The sequence below is a fragment of the Mytilus trossulus genome, chromosome 8 (genome assembly GCF_036588685.1).
Source record: "Mytilus trossulus isolate FHL-02 chromosome 8, PNRI_Mtr1.1.1.hap1, whole genome shotgun sequence".
In the NCBI taxonomy this organism is placed as follows: domain Eukaryota; kingdom Metazoa; phylum Mollusca; class Bivalvia; order Mytilida; family Mytilidae; genus Mytilus; species Mytilus trossulus.
The window spans coordinates 41,822,095-41,840,008 of NC_086380.1; the positions used below are offsets into that span (position 1 = coordinate 41,822,095).

The 17,914-nt window shown below is 32.0% G+C and overlaps 1 protein-coding gene across 1 annotated transcript in view; it reads left to right on the plus strand.

Annotated features, from left to right (window-relative positions):
- The first annotated feature begins 5,519 nt into the window (after window positions 1–5,519).
- Window positions 5,520–17,914, plus strand: part of LOC134680965 (uncharacterized) — a 28,110-nt gene continuing 15,715 nt past the window's right edge. Inside the window, exons 1-2 of the mRNA XM_063540286.1 lie at window positions 5,520–5,907; window positions 9,778–10,041. Of these exons, the coding sequence (XP_063396356.1) occupies window positions 5,586–5,907; window positions 9,778–10,041 (586 nt within the window). The 5' untranslated portion in view covers window positions 5,520–5,585. The remainder of the gene's footprint in view (window positions 5,908–9,777; window positions 10,042–17,914) is intronic.

The window sequence follows — 17,914 nt, forward strand, 5'->3', positions numbered from 1 at the left end:
TTAACATAAAGAATGATGACTGATCAGCCTAAATCATCGGGGTTTTACTGTAAGATCGCACAAATTTATCAGATGGAGCTTACATGATTAACGAAGCAAGAACATAATTTGTTTGCACAAAACGGAAGGCGAACTATAATTGAGGCCCACAACTTGGTCTAGTCTTTTCAAGCATGTAAAACGTGTAATATACTAATGCAGGTGTTAAGTGAGACGAGCTTGGGATTGGCTCTTTTGCTACCTAGTCTAATGAATTGCGAAGGGACAAAGGGGGTCCCTTTAAAAAAAACTTTTTCTGAGGCCTCATCATTTTTTCAGATGCTTGTACATTGTGGATGTAAGAAAGGATGCCGCGGTCATTTTTATTGTTTAAAATCGGGTCTCCTGTGAACTACCTTGTGTGCATGTGGTGGTGACTGTGAATAAATATTTATTCTTGGCCATAAAGTAGTAATTTTTAATATGTTTTAGTACTATAGTGATTTTATTTAGTTTTAATCAATCTATCCAAAACTCTACATCGAAGAAATGGATTGAGGACTAATTTTTGTAATTTGCGTCATATTTTAACCGGAAGTGTCAACTTTATATTTAAACATTTGCAACATGATAAAATAAGTGGTGTTTAGGATTACTTAAAGCCAAAAGTTTAATGACCAGCACAAAAAAAATCTTTTTCTTTACATCTTGAAAAAAGTTGAATATTTGAATAATTAATTGATATTTCTATGTCCGCCATTTTGGATATTACCGGAAGTAAGGGTTTTTAAGACGTATGTCTATACATTGAATCCATCACAAGCACCAAAGAAAGGTTCCTGTACAATGTAATGATAGTAGCAACACGTTAAAACACATTTCAATTACCCCCCTAAAAAGTAAGCTAATTTAAGTACAATGTCCGCCATGTTGGATTTTAACCGGAAGAAGGGTTTCTGAAGACATCTTATCTATTTAATTTATCCAACAGTAGTAAAAAAACAAAGGTTTGTACCAAATATTATGATAGTAGCATGGTAATAACACATTTTTGCACACTTGTCTTCGATATTGGGCTGATTTAAGTATGACGTCCGCCATTTTGGATTTTACCGGAAGTGAGATATTTTTTTCAAATGCCTCCCTATCTGAAATTAAAGACTAATAGTTGAGGAAGGTCTATGCCAAATTTCATGCTTGTAACAGGATGTGCACAATTCGTCTGAAATGTGCTTGTAGCCGCCGGACTAAGTAGCAAGAGACAGACATCAATCAAAATAAAAAAAATGAACTTTTTTAATATACTTTATAAACCAAATAAAAGACCATCGTATGTTGATCAATGCAAATTCAAAAGTGATAGATCAACATTATGTAGATTGGGGTTAATATAAGTGCTCATACTTTATCTATTGAAAGAGGGCGATTGATATCATTATAACCAGATGCTCCGCAGGGCGTAGCTTTATACGACCGCAGAGGTTGAACCCTGAACGGTTGGGGTAAGTATGGACACAACATTCAAGCTGGATTCAGCTCTAAATTTGGATTGTGATTAAATAGTTGACACAGCATAGGTTTCTGACAGAGAATGAATGTGTTCTAATGAACTTAAAATTTTTGTTTTCTCTTAGAGCAATTCACTATGCTGTTGAATATTAATCCTCTCAAAAAAATGTTTGAAGAAATTTTCATTTTATTTATGAAATTTCATTTCAAATGAGAAAATTGAACCCATTTTTTTTTAATCACACCCCCCTTTCCCTTATTCCAAATTAATCTCAATTAAATTTCTAATGGAGTTTGCAACAATAACTACTCATTTAAATACATCATTAAATATTAAGATGTAAAAAAAATGCTTGTTATCACTGAATGGTAAAGATTATTCTAATTTATCAGTTGGTAGTAAAAAGTGAATATACATTGTATATAACAAAGATTTGAGTTGATTCTGGACAAAGAAAGATAACTCCAATTAAAAAAAAATATTGCTATTTCACAATATTGTGCAATTAGATATTTCTTGCTTACTATTCTGGACAAAGAAAGATAACTCTAATTAAAAAAATATTGCTATTTCACAATATTGTGCAATTAGATATTTCTTGCCATTGTGCAATACTGTGCAATTGAAAAGACTTGCTATTGCACAATACTTAATATGATATTTTAGATCCTGATTTGGACCAACTTGAAAACTGGGCCCATAATCAAAAATCTAAGTACATGTTTGGATTCAGCATATCAAAGAACCCCAAGATTTCAATTTTTGTTAAAATCAAACTAAGTTTAATTTTGGACCCTTTGGACTTTAATGTAGACCAATTTGAAAACAGGACCAAAAATGAGGAATCTACATACACAGTTAGATTTGGCATATCAAAGAACCCCATTTATTCATTTTTTTATGAAATCAAACAAAGTTTAATTTTGGACCCCGATTTGAACCAACTTGAAAACTGGGCCAATAATCAAGAATCTAAATACATTTTTAGATTCAGCATATCAAAGCACCCAACCGATTAATTTTTTGTTAAAATCAAACCAAGTTTAATTTTGGACCCTTTGGACCTTAATGTAGACCAATTTGAAAATGGACCAAAAATTAAGAATCTACATACACAGTTAGATTCTGCATATCGAAGAACCCCAATTATTCAATTCTTGATGAAATCAAACAAAGTTTAATTTTGGACCCTTTGGGCCCCTTTTTCCTAAACTGTTAGGACCAAAACTCCCAAAATCAATACCAACCTTCCTTTTATGGTCATAAACCTTGTGTTTAAATTTCATAGATTTCTATTTACTTGTACTAAAGTTATGGTGCGAAAAACCAAGAAATATGCTTATTTGGGTCCCTTTTTGGCCCCTAATTCCTAAACTGTTGGGACCTAAACTCCCAAAATCAATACCAATCTTTCTTTTGTGGTCATAAACATTGTGTGTAAATTTCATTGATTTTTATTCACTTTACCTAAAGTTATTGTGCGAAAACCAAGAATAATGCTTATTTGGGCCCTTTTTTGGCCCCTTATTCCTAAACTGTTGAAACCAAAACTCCCAAAATCAATCCCAACCTTTCTTTTGTGGTCATAAACCTTGTGTCAAAATTTCATAGATTTCTATTAGCTTAAACTAAAGTTATAGCGCGAAAACCAAGAAAATGCTTATTTGGGCCCTTTTTGGCCCCTAATTCCTAAAATGTTGGGACCAAAATTCCCAAAATCAATACCAAGCTTCCTTTTGTGGTCATAAACCTTGTGTTAAAATTTTTACTAAAGTTAGAGTGCGAAAACTAAAAGTATTCGGACGACGACGACGACGACGACAACGACGACGACGACGACGCCAACATGATAGCGATATACGACGAAATTTTTTTCAAAATTTGCGGTCGTATAAAAAGCTGAATACACATTTGATAATATCATCAGAGACCTTAAACTCTTAAATTTTATAAGGTTTTATGTATGATAAATGTCACACCGCTAAATGATAAACACTTTCACATTAGCTTAAATTCGAAGTAAACAAATAACGTAGTTCAAAATTAAAAGTATGAAAAGTATCTGGATTCATAAAATCAACATAGTTAAAGATAAAATGTTCTTGTACAGAATAAATCATCAAGGTTTCTTTAAAATATGTCTTCTTGGAACTCTTTAAAACCATGGCGATACAGTTATCACCAAAATGCGGTAAATCTAATTACGTTTTATAACAGTTAATGTAGGTTACGGCGGAATGGACACAACAGCAATACAGTCAACATTACGCAATACACATCACGCGTGTAGTTCAACGGGTTAATCTGGGTCAACATTAGTCCAAATAATTATGACGTCTTGAAAGGCTATTATATTTTTTTTCTTTGACGCCTTACTTCGACGTCATAATGCTGAAGCCGCCAAATACCCTATCAAAGTCCATCTGAATATATGAGTTTGGCGTTATGACGTTGATGTAAGGCGTCAAAGAAAAAAAGTATAATAGCCTTTCAAGACGTCATAATTATTTGGACTAGGTCAACATCAATAAACAGTAAAATTGGCTCTTCTGGTGAAATCGGAACTTGAGTATGGATGGCGATACAGTCATCACCGATATAAATTGAATAATGTCAAATTAAAATAGCATATAATAAATGTATAAACAGGATCCAAACGAAAGTTACAGAAATAAAATGCATGATCATGATGCAATGAGATAAATCTCACGTGCTTCGGGTTTAAAACGGGATACAGGTAGTTGACATTCATCACAGATCACAAAGACAGTACGTATACAAGACGAGATATGGTCTGTTCTTCTTCTTTCCAAAAAATCAATTTAAATGTTGGTATTATATTAAAAGTTCAGGTATAAATTTAAAAAAAACAACAATGAAAAGTGTTCAGCATCATGGCGGCATGGCAGGATCCATCAGGAACATTCGGTCAACTTTATATGTAAAAATATCCAAAATCCAATGAAAAATTAAATCCAAAATATGTATAAATCATTATCCACCGATCGTTTAGGTCACTCCACCATATTACAGACTAGGGGAATAGCTCTGGTAGCATGGATGGAGGCGATTATATACGGACACATAAAAACACATCAGCTTCCATTTCTACATTTTAATCAGACAAAGATGACGTCACAAACATAAATACAAAACACTGACAAAAGGGGAACAACTCTCTCTCACAAACAGAAACATAATCTGACCATACATACTGATATATAACAAGTAATTCCCAAACAATATTTAAAAGTGTTGTCAACTATTTGAATGAATGCTAGTTATAGTGAGAAACTCATGATTAAAGAGGGACGAAAGATACCAAAGGGACAGTCAAACTCATAAATCTAAAACAAACTGACAACGCCATGGCTAAAAATGAAAAAGACAAACAGAAAAACAATAGTACACATGACACAACATAGAAAACTAAAGAATAAACAACACGAACCCCACCAAAAACTAGGGGTGATATCAGGTGCTCCGGAAGGGTAAGCAGATCCTGCTCCACATGCGGCACCCGTCGTGTTGCTTATATTAATGTGATTACAAATCCGGTAAATAGTCTAATTCGGTAGGTCAAATTCATGAAAGGGAAGGGGATTGTAGTTACGTAGGTACTTGATTTCTGTAATAATTTATATGCTTCTCATTTATTTTATTTTTTTATATATTTCTCTCATAATTATCCACTGTCACTCCTTCATTGTATAAATGTTATTGTAGTTAGTCTTTAATTTGTTGCCATAACCATTTATGGTCAATGTGTTTAGTTATCTTATCTTATTTTATCTTACCAAAATTGTTATTTATTTTTCTTTAATCTATTTATCAAATGATGAAATCTTATTATATTTTAAATTTGAGATCAATCCTTGGAAAAATAAAAAAGTTATTAGCATTTTTCATTTGGTCCTGTCATTCGGTCCAGTCATTAGTGTAACCCGGGGAAAATGGGGCGAGTAGATTGAGAGCTGGGCGTTTTAGCATTGGGGCGATTTGTCATACTTTGTTTTAAAAAGACCGACATTGTTCCCACGCATAGTTGCCTCCTAAACAATATGTCAGATAATAGTTTGAGATAATAGACCACTACATGAAAATGAATCCTTTGCTCAAACAGAAACGTCAACGAGTTCCGTATGGTGATGTTTGGGATAAGCCATTTATATATCTTGGAGTGACATATTGCAATGCTAATTTAAATAAATCATTTTCTAAAAATGTAATTTTAGCATTAGATATTTTATCAGAAAAACTCCAAGATAATCTGTATGTTGGAGACTCGTTGTGTGATATTTATCAGGGAACATCAGCAGTGCTAATGAATGCAAACGGAGATATCAAATCTATCGTAGATGTTCGACAAAGGAAAGCAGTAGAAAGTCTTGTAGAATTCGTTAAAAACTTGGATGACGGTAAGTAGTGAAACATATACATGTATATTTAGTCCAAATAATTAAGATGTCTTGGAAGGCTGATCAAGGCTAATTTTTTTTTTTTAGTTTAAACATATTTATTTATAGTGGATTGGGAAACAAGTTTTGCAACTTATATTAATCCCTTTCTACTTTGCGGGTGCCAGTGCTGCCTTGTAGCGGCATTAGCCTACTCTTTTTCAAAATCTACAAGGGTGTCTTTAATGTGCAAGAGATACGGCTCTTTCTTAATACGGGTCAGCCATTTATCATCCCCGTCCGACGAACTATCATCGTTTCCTCAAGACCATACTCGCAAATGCCGAATGATGTCAAGGGAGAGCTGAAAATTGAGTTCCTGAAATTTTCATCCCAACGGGAATCAAACCAGGAACCTTTGTGTTAGTAGTCCGATGCACTAACCACTACACCACGGCTCTTACTATCACTAGATGTTTAAATTTTTTGCTTTGACGCCTTCCTGTGACGATGTAAAGCGTCAAAGAAAAAAATATAGAGTGGGGTGCTCATTTTCGCCATATCTTTCCATGTTTTCTACAGTTTATGTTCAGGTCAATACGTTTTTGAAGTATACTGAAATTTCTATATGAAGATAACTTCAAATGCAAAATGTTCTTCAGCTTGAAAATGTGTTTGTTTGAAAATATTCATCTGAAAAGTTAGATTAAAAGGTGTTTGAAATTGCCTGATGGTTTGTCGATGGGGGACACATATTCACGGTTTTTATAGTTTATCTTTATAGTTTTAAAGGACTCCTCAGGGTGCGGGAATTTCTCGCTACATTGAAGACCTGTTGGTGACGACCTTCTGCTGTTGTGTTTTTTTATTTGGTCGGGTTGTTGTCTCTTGACACATTCCCCATTTCCATTCTCAATTTTATTAGTTTATTGAATAATTTACATCTAATGAAACCCAAATAACTGCAGCTTTAAACAATATTTTTCAAATCAATTTCATTATATAGATGGCAATAACAGACATTTTAAAGGTGTACAGAACTGAAGTTTAGGGCAATCTGTCAAAAATTTACTAAGAAATATTTCTTTGAAATCGTGTTTTAATTTTCATTCAGGAAATTGGCCGAAATCGTTGTAAGTTTTTCAGTCCTTTGCGGTAAGTGCCGCAATTTTGTTGTAGTTTAAAAAATAATCATATTTGTTATAAAAATCTAAGTTACCGGCATATTTCTTCCATTTCAGCCATCGTATGAAGTATTTACACCTCAAAATTATAAAACGTTGAAAATGTGTCCCCGGCGAATATGCGCACCCCACTCTAATAGCATTTCAAGATGTTAAATAAAATTATAGCTGAAAGATTACATTTTCACAATTTTGTAAATATGCTTTATTTTGGGTCCAAAAAAAGTCTTACTGATCATGAACCTACTCCTTTAGGGCTGTATCAAGCTTGAATGTTGTGTCCATAATGAAATAACCTTCTCGTGTTGACAATTTTGAATATTCACCTTTTTAACGGCCATATAAATTGTATATTGTTCATCTGATCATAACCTTAGATCAATGATCGATCATTTATTATTTTTAAGTTATTTGTGAAACCTGTATTAAAACCTTCATATTCAGACATTAAAATCTATACATGTAAATTTTCAAAAGTGTCTACATAATGGGCAGAAGACCACCCTATGTTGAAATATTAAAAAACAGAAGTGACAGAGCTGCAATATGTAAGATCCGTATAAGCGCTCATACACTGATGATTGAAAGAGGGAGACATCTAAATATTCCCAGAAATGAGAGATACTGCTCTGTATGTAATTCTGGTCAAATTGAAAATGAAAAACATTTTCTTTTACATTGTGAAAAATACTCTACTAATTTTTTATAAGAGGGACATATTTTACCATAAAGTTTCAAATATAATTGTTGATCCTACAAAATTTCAAAAACATGAAAATAATATAATCTTTTTATTAAATAATAATTCATAATAGACAATCCTAAAATTAACTTCCTCTTTCATCTCAGACAGTTTGAACCTGCGTAAAGCAGAACAAACAATGAACATTTGACAAACTCTATAAAATTGCTAATAATCATTGTTCATAATATTACATATTAATATTGTCGTTATTTTCAATACTTATTTTGTTTGACCAACTATGAAATTGATATATCTTTTGTTAATCATTTACAATGTACTGTTGATGATATTGATATCGTTCGATGATATTGTTCGAAATATGCCTATTGATATTCTATGCATTATTACCATTGATTACTATTTGTATATCAGTTGTATGGGCCATTGCCAATTATTGTAATTGTGTTTGTGCCAATAAAATATTTGTATTTGTATACTTAAATAAAATTAAATACTCATGATGACATGACATATGCCAAAATAAGGTGCACGGGTAAATTAAATTAAAACTTGATAGAAATTGTGGTCTTATTATTTGGACTAGATTCTAGCTAAAAAATGCAATTATAGTTATTGAATGCTTCTTTTTGTAATTTTGAAGGCTTGTGAAAGGGTTGAATGTTGTGCGCTCATTTTTAAAGGCAGTGCTTTAAGGCCTGACTTTTAAGTCATGATTAGAATGAAGTACTTCTATGCTTTATACAAAATGTACTTCGGTCAATGCTTTTACACCCAATTGATTTACAAAAAGAAGCATTCAATTCTTAAGTAAAGCAGGTCAAACATTCAGCATACATGTATATATATATATACACATGCTTTTATATCTGAAGTAGATTGTATACATGTTCATATACCTTGTGATCAATCATTCATGTACATCATGTACATTTACATTGTACATGTTAAACAAATACATGTATTTGTGAAAAGTTAATTTTCATACATGTATATTGTTAAAACATGATAAAGATGATATTGATGTATTATTTGTCCTTGGACATTAACACATTTTGTCAATCAATTACAGAACTTTGTCATGTTTATTTTTTTTTTTAAATTTAAAGCCTCGGTCACACCTAACCGGATAGCTCGAACGGACGCCTAACGGATAACTTTTTTTCAATCCGTTCATGTTTGTTAGACGTTCGTTCTTATCTGTTAGGCGTCTGTCCATATCCGTTAGGCGTCCGTTAAGCGTCCGTTTCATCCGTTGACGTCCGTTCTGTCCGTTGGAAAATTTTGAGCATGTTCAAAACTTTGAACGGACGTCCAACGGTTAAAATGTCCGTTGAACATCCTTTAGACGTCCGTTTTGTAGGGTACTCGTCAGTTTTGTATCCGTTACGTATCCGTAATGCATCCGTTGGAGATCCGGTAGACCAATTCACCAACAGACATCTACCTGACGCCTAACAGACGCCTAACTGATAAAACGGATGCCTACCGGATGTAAAACGGACAAATGCCAATTGAAATGTCTCATGGTTTATTGCCTTTAATTTTTAGATGGTTTATTGCCTATAATTTTCAGAATATTTTGTTCATCCGTTTTATCCGTTACGCTTCCGTTAGGTGTCTGTTTTATCCTGTACTAGTCCGTTGGATGTATTTTCGACGTCCGTTTTGTCTGTTACGTATCCTTTTCACGTACGTTCAATGTCTGTTGTGTGTCTGTTAGGCATTCGTGACATGTCTGTTAGTACACCAACGGACTCCTGAAGGATAAAAATTTTGTCAGCGGATAACTTTTTTTGTATCCGTTAGGCGTTGGTTTGAGCTATCCGGTAAGGTGTGACCGAGGCTTAAGATCTTTAATAACATGTTTAAAGTACATGCTGAGATTATATTTTGGTTATTAAATGAAAAAATTCTCAAAATGTTAACCATGGTTTTTTTTGAATGACAGAACAACTTAAACATGACATATAAGGACTTTATTATGCTTCTGTATTTTTAAAGGTAGAAAACATGCACAGTGTCTCCTTGAAATGGTTAATAAGAAGGATGAAGCAACTATTCAAGCAGTTTTGGCCTGTCATCTTTTCTCTCCTCTCTTATCTGAAGGAAAAGTGTTTGTGGATCGTACTAACCGGAACCCAAGGAAAAATTCCAGTGAAACATTTCCTACTGTTGGTACTAGTACAGATTCAAATGATGATCCTTTAAAAGTTGAATGTCCATTCTGTAAAAAGGCTAACATAAAAGCAGACAACACAAATTTTGGTAAATATTTGAACAAACATGATAAAATTGTGATTGGTAATGGGAAAGTATCAGTGCTCTCCCCAGGAATTTTGGATAGCATTACATGTGGCGTAAAAAAAAGATAAGTTTAAATAACTGTATATTTTTTCAATGCCATTTGTGGAGTCGAGTCGATGCATTACTAGTATTTATTTCAGAGGAGGATATACAGTAGAAGGTTTTTTCAGGGGGCCCTGTTCTCTTTTTTGGGAAAAATTTTGTTGATTATATAGGGAATCACTGAAGAATCACTAGACCTGGGCCCCCTCTTAGGCAGTCAGGGCCCCCACTTATGACAATTTCTAGATCTACCACTGTCTTTTATGTTTTATATGTTTTTGTTTATTTTATATTGTTTGTATGCTATAGGTCCTCATTTGATGAATAAAATATATAGATCAGAGATGGGTCCAATGTCAATGACTTTCAATGTAATTGATTAAATTACAATTGCTTTGTCATTTGTACAATTAAATTAAATTAACGATTACATCATTTCTGAAAGTGTCTGATTAAATTAATGATTACATTGGCAAAGTCATCATGATTACATCTGATTACAATGAATTAAAAAAAAAAAACATTTTGCATGATGTGAATGATTAAACGTTTAATATATAACTAGCTATAGCATTTTTAGGCCATGTGAGCTTTTCTCATCACTTGGCGTCCGTCGTCGTCGTCTGTCGTTGTTAACAATTTTTCAAACATCTTCTCCTCTGAAACTACTGAATGGATTAATATGAAACTTAGCATGATTGTTCCTTAGATTATCCTGCACAAAGTGTGTGCTTCGATTTTTGATCCGTCAAAAAACATGGCCGCCTTTACTTAAAATAGAAAATAGGGGTCAAATGCAGTTTTTGGATTATATCTCAAAAACGAAAGCATTTAGAGCAAATCTGAGGTGGGTTAAAAATGTTCATTAGGTCAATATCTATCAGCCCTGAAATTTTCAGATGAATTTTGTTGGGTTGCTGCCACTTAATTGGTAATTTTAAGGAAATTTTGCAGTTTTTGGTCATTATCTTGAATATTATTATAGATAAAGATAAACTGTAAACAGCAAAAATGATCAGCAAAGTAAGATCTACAAATAAGTTAATATGACCAAAATTGTCAATTGACCCCTTAAGGGGTTATTGTCCTTTAATGACAATTTGTTCATCATATTTGCTAACTTTAAAAAATCTTCTCCTCTAAAACTACTCAACCAAATTCAACCAAACTTCAACTAAATGATCAGTAGGGTGTATAAAATAAAGTTTGTGCTTTATTTTTTATTTTGTCAAAAAACATGGCCGTCATGGCTAAAAATAGAATACAGGGTAAAATGCAGTTTTTGGCTTATATCTCAAAAACTCCAGCATTTAGAGCAAAAAGACAAGAAGTTTAAGTATTTATTAGGTCAAGGTCTACCTGTCCTGAAATTTTCAGCCGAATTGGGTAACTGGTTTTTCAGGTAAAATGCCCCTGAATTGATGATTTTTAAGAAATTTTGCAGTTTTTGGTTATTATCTTGAATATTATTATAGATACAGATAAACTGTTAATAGCAAAAATGTTAAGCAAAGTAAGATCTACTAATAAGTCAATTTGACCAAAATTGTCAATTGACCCCTTAAGGAGTTATTGCCCTTTAAAGACTTTTTTTTCACAATTTGTTCATCATGTTGACTTACTTTAAAAAATCTTAGGCTAAATGAGTTTCAGAGTATCTAGTATAAATTTTATATTTCATTTCCTTGTATGTCAGAAACATAGCTCCTATGGCTAAAATAGAACATAGGAGAAAAATGATTTTTTTTTTGCTTTTGAAGAAAATAGGACGATTCAAAGAACATTTAAATAGATTGAAAAGCCAAAATAATCATTGATGAGAGATTTAACCAAAAAAATTAAGGTGATCGATTCAGGCTCTTGAGAGCCTCTTGTTAAGAAAGAATTGTGTTTGCTATATTATAAAATGATAACTTTAAACTTGATCTATTTAATAAACCTCAAATGTTCACTTCACACATACATATGTACATGAACATTGTGTCACTGGTTACGATCCATTGCACTTTATCATCATTAATCTCTGAATTATTTTGACTTCATTTGAATATAGCTTTATAAAAAGCATTTGCTGTTTGTTTTCTGACATATTCTAGACTTAAATTTATATTTGTTTCAAGATGCAGTTTATGGGAGTTAAAATATGGATGAAACTGTACCTGTTTAATCAAATTGTAAACAAAATACAATGTACAAGTGCTAAAAATCATTGCATTTTACATGTCCAGTCCAAATACATACAAAAATTTGCTTATTATAAACAAGATATTTGTCCAACTTTTAATTAGTTTTGTGCTAATTGAATAAATTATCACATGTCTGATTATCTTTTACCATATATATATATTGGCCTACAGCTATACTCAGTTCGTAATTGCAATAAAAACAAACATTAATTGGTTTCCTACCTGTCAATTCAAAGATGACAAAAATCACAACATTAACAAAAGATTATAATTAAGAGTTAAAAAAAAGTATTACTTGAGTATAACAGTTATTATCAAATATATATGTACATCTTTAAATTGTGAATATAAGTACAAGATCTTTTACTAAGGCCAGAAAAATATAATTGTATTATATGTCTCTTCTTAGGCTATTGATGACTTTTCAATACTGTAACAGTTTATTTTTACTGAAGTATACAAACCAATTGTCATGTTTTATATATAAAAAAATTAAACCAAACTATATTTTTAAACATGTTCAATATAAATTGAATAAGAGTGACAAAAAGTTTCCTTTATTGACAATAAACACAGTTTAAAATTTGTTTCATTGTAATCAGAATGGAATCGTAAAGTAATCAGGATTACAGGGTATTTTGAAAAGTAATTGATGAAATTAAATTACATGTAATCAGATTTTTGGCTGATTAATGATTACAATGATTACTTGAAAAATTGTAATCAATTACAGCTGATTAACGATTACAATTACAATTACCCCAACTCTTGATATAGATAAAAAATATGATAAAACTATAACCATGATAACAGTTGTTTCAGAATGTGAAAACCGACCCAACTAAATGAATGGATAGTTTATTATAGTGCAACCTGTTTATATACAGTACTAAATATCTAGAAAAAAAGAATTTTTTTTTAAGGGAGGTATCATAAAGCAAACATAAATAACATAAACGACCAAACCTCTTTTTGAAAGAGAAAAAAGGGTTTGTATATTTGAATTTCCAGTATACAATGGTATATAAATGTAGATTTCAAATTGTTTAATGATTTTTTAAATTCATTTTCTCCATGTTGAAATTTGCAGACTGCGGTTGCAAACCATGTGGTTTTACAATGTAACTTGAAGGGTATTCGTATCCAAACAGTTATCACCCAAGGGCAGTTAACACCTATTTAATCACTCAAAATTGCCTCTATTGTCCAATTTGAAAGGATTACAATTAACAGGTGAAAGGGCATGGATTTGCAATATAGAAACAAGAAAAATAGCATAAGGGTCGCAGAAATCATTATAGCATCACGGGAGGAAAATATATTGTCGCGGTAAAACAGCCTGGGGAGAAACACAGAAGTATATTCTTAATCGTGCATCTTTTGTTGTATTATTGGTTGTTTTCACTCCAGAATTAGAATTGCTTTGTGGACATTTGTAGGAGGTGGAGATATTAATACAAAAAAAACCCAAAAAAACTGAACTCAGAGGAAAATTCAAAACGGAATATCCCTAATCAAATGACAAAATCAAATGATAAAACACTTCCAACGTATGAAAAACTGTCATATTCCATACTTGGAACAGTCATTTTCAAATGTAATAAATGGTAGATTGAACCTGGTTTTATATAGTGCTAAACCATTCACTTGTACTGTAAGAAAGAAATAATAGACAAAATTGAATACAAGTTATTTTGTTTATGTTCTGGCATATTGATTATTGAAGTTGTAGAGGGCACCTATAATTTTTTTCAAAACCAATAATTTACCTTACTCATATAAAGAGGTTGTTTTAGTTCAAATCAAATATCAACAGTTAAATGTCAAAATTACCTGCTTCATTACATATTGTTGATCACTTCTTCTTATGTCCACACCTTAGGAAAAGGTAATTAAGTTTTACCATCCGAAAGTACATTGTACTTTTAATTAGGTCCATGATTACTGAAATTGGTTTCCATGCTCTAACTTTAGTTTGCCTTAACCAAATGTTATGAAACTTACCCACAATGGTAATTACCAGTTTACCACAACACACAGATCAAGTTCAAATTTTGGTGGTACACAATGTATCACTTTTATCATTCAGTGTTATGCCCCTTTTAAATGGAAAACTTGCTGAATTTATGTTTCCATCAGTCTTTACGCTGTGGCAGCATGGATCCTCTAACCATAGTTTGCCTCAACCAAATGATATGAAACTTATACAAAATGCTTATTACCACAAAACATGATTGAGTTTGAATTTTGGCTTTTTGCATTTGCTGTTCTACAGTTTTGACCTTTACAAATGGAAAAATGCTGACATTTTAGTTTTTTCTTGAACTTTAGTTTGCCTCAGCCATATGTTATAATTATTACCACAAAACAGGAAAGTTTGAGTTTTGGTGCTGTCAGGTTTACGGTTCTAGAGTTATGCCCCTTTACCAATGAAAAATTTGCTGATTTTTTTGTTTCCGTTCTCTAACTTGAGTTTCCCTCAATCAAATGTTGTTGTACATGTCAAGCCTGCAAATTTTGTTGCAGAAAGCTCGACATACGGATAGTGATCTGGCAGAGGCTACGGCGGCGGCATTAGCTAACGTTTTAAAAGCTCTATATTTTAGAAGGTGGAAGACTTGGATGCTTCATACTTTGTATATAGATGCCTCATGTTACGAAGTTTCCGTCAGTCACATGTCAAATGTGCTTGACCTCATTTTCATGGTTCAGTGACCACTTGAAAAAAATGTTCAGATTTTTGTTATGTTGAATTCTCTCTTATTATAAGTAACAGGATGATTATATTTGGTATGTGCATACCTTGCAAGGCCCTCATGCCTGTCAGACAGTTTTCACTTGACCTCGACCTCACATTTGTCATTTCATGGATCAGTGAACAAGGTTAAGTTTTGGTGGTCAAGTCCATATCTCAGATACTATAAGCAATAGGGCTAGTATCTTTGTTGTATGGAAGGACTGTAAGGTGTACAGGTCCAACTGCATGAACTGGTAGGTGACATCTGACCTTGACCTCATCTTCATGGTTCAGTTATTATAGCTAAGTTATATGCCAAAGGTCAACTATATTTGGTGTATGGAAATATTTTATGATCTATATGTCAGTTGCACAGATTTTATTTGACCTGGACCTCATGTTCACGGTTCATTGCTCAGTGTTAAGTTTTTTGTGTTTTAGTCTATTTTTCTTAAACTATAAGTAACAGGTCAACTATATTTGTTGTATGGAAGCATTGTTAGCTGTTTACGTCTGCCTGGCATGGTTCATTAGACCTTAACCTCACATTCATGGTTCATTGATCTTTGTTTAGTTTAATATCTTGGCTAATGTTAAGTTTATGTGACAGTTTTTAATAAAGTTTTATACTTAGGACTATCAACATAATATCAATGATTAGTAAAGAAGGCGAGACATTTCAGTGTGTGCAATAATATCAATGATTAATAAAGAAAGTGAGACATTTCAGTGTGTGCAATAATATCAATGATTCTAGAGTTATGCCCCTTTACAAATGGATAAATTGCTAAAATACTTTTTTTTTTTGATACGATTGCTGTCAAGCAATCTGTAGACTTTTACTGTTGACTCATGGTACATTCCCTCACGTCATTCGTTTTACTCTAAACATTCAGCAATATCTCAGATTCTTAGGATTGTCTTGCTTTAAAAACAATCAAAACGATTGAACATAAACAACTTTCCTGTAATGTTTTACTCATAATCTTCGTGTGTGATATTTTCCTTGACTTATATGCGTGTTTTTAACAACACGGAAAATCAGAATTAAACAGTATTTATAGTTAGTGTTTTTATAAATTAAGAAACACGTCAGAGGGAATCCCCAAATTTTGATAACTTGCGAGAGTTCTCTGAATTCCGATCGATAATTCTATTTCTGTCATAAGAACTGAAGTGGAGTATTTCTATATTTTACCGTTATGAAACTGATATTTGATACTGTACTCTCATAAAGAAATGGAGAACCATTCATAATATCATTTAATAAACGTTCTTGTTCCAAATCGCAAGTCGCTGTTTGTTTATGTATTAGTGCGCATGTGCGGTCTCACTAATTAGAGACAAGAAGAATTTTAGAGACAAATTAGAAGCGACAAGAAGAATTTACGAGACTAGAAGTGACAAGAAGAATAATATTAGCAACAAGAAACTTTTTAGCGACAAGAAAACATTTTTTTATTTAAATTACTTATTTCGAAATAAATATTAAAAGAATATGCAAAAGAAAACAATTTCAACGACAGGAAAGTTAATATTGATAGAAAAAAAATGAAACTTGTAAATCTAATTCAGTTGCTCCATTTATTTACATGATATTTTATTAGGTATCACAGGAAGTATTACGTTTACCCTGTCGTTTTATGGTATGGCTTTAATTTTTGTTTCAGAACAATAATATATTTTGTCTTATAATTTGTTTTTAAAACTATTTTTGTTCAATATATAATAAACTTGCAAAATGCATTTGTGCATAATTGTCCAGAAAATACACATACAAATTGTGAAATACAAATTCAGAACTGAAATCAAACAAGAGGAAAACATAATTAAAATGTGAATATTTTTCATCATTGTCGAGCCTTCAACTTTAGTCGAAAAAGCGAGACTAAGCGATCCTACATTCCGTCGTCGTCGTCGGCGGCGTCCACAAATATTCACTCTGTGGTTAAAGTTTTTGAAATTTTAATAAGTTTCTTGAACTGTACTGGATTTCTACCAAACTTGGACAGAAGCTTGTTTATGATCATAAGATAGTATCTAGAAGTAAATTTTGTAAAATTAAAATTCCATTTTTCCGTATTTTACTTATAAATGGACTTAGTTTTTTCTGTGGGGAAACATTACATTCACTCTGTGGTTAAAGTTTTTTAAATTTTTAATAAATTTCTTAAACTATTCTTGGTTTGTACCAAACTTGGACAGAAGCATGTTTATGATCATAAGATAGTATCCAGAAGTAAATTTAAAAAAAAAAAAAACCTTTTTTTCTGTATTTTACTTTTAAATGGACTTAGTTTTTCTGTGGGGAAACATTACATTCACTCTGTGGTTAAAGTTTTTAAATTTTTAATAACTTTCTTAAACTATCCTGGGTTTGTACCAAACTTGGACAGAAGCTTATTTATGATCATAAGATAGTATCCAGAAGTAAATTTTGTAAAAAGAGAACTCCATAATTTCTGTATTTTACTTTTAAATGGACTTAGATTTTCTTCCAGTTAACATAACATACATGCAGTCTGCAGTTAAAGTTTTCAAAACATTATTATCCTAGATTTTTACCAAACTTATACAGAAGCTTCTTACAATCAAAAGATAGAATCTAGAGGAATATTTTTATTGATTTTTATCCTCATTTTTGTTGAGTCTGCGATTTACATCAAAAGTAGGCAAGACACTGGGTTCCGCGGAACCCTTTCAATTTTTTTTGTTTAGTGTATTGTCTCATTTAACGATATTTACATGTTTATGCATATTGATTGAAGATTAAAGGAAATTAATGACAATCTTGAGTTTGCAACAGGTGTTCACTATTTACAATAATTGTATATTCTGGCCCGTGTAATTGTTGAAAGTGTTTGTTGGT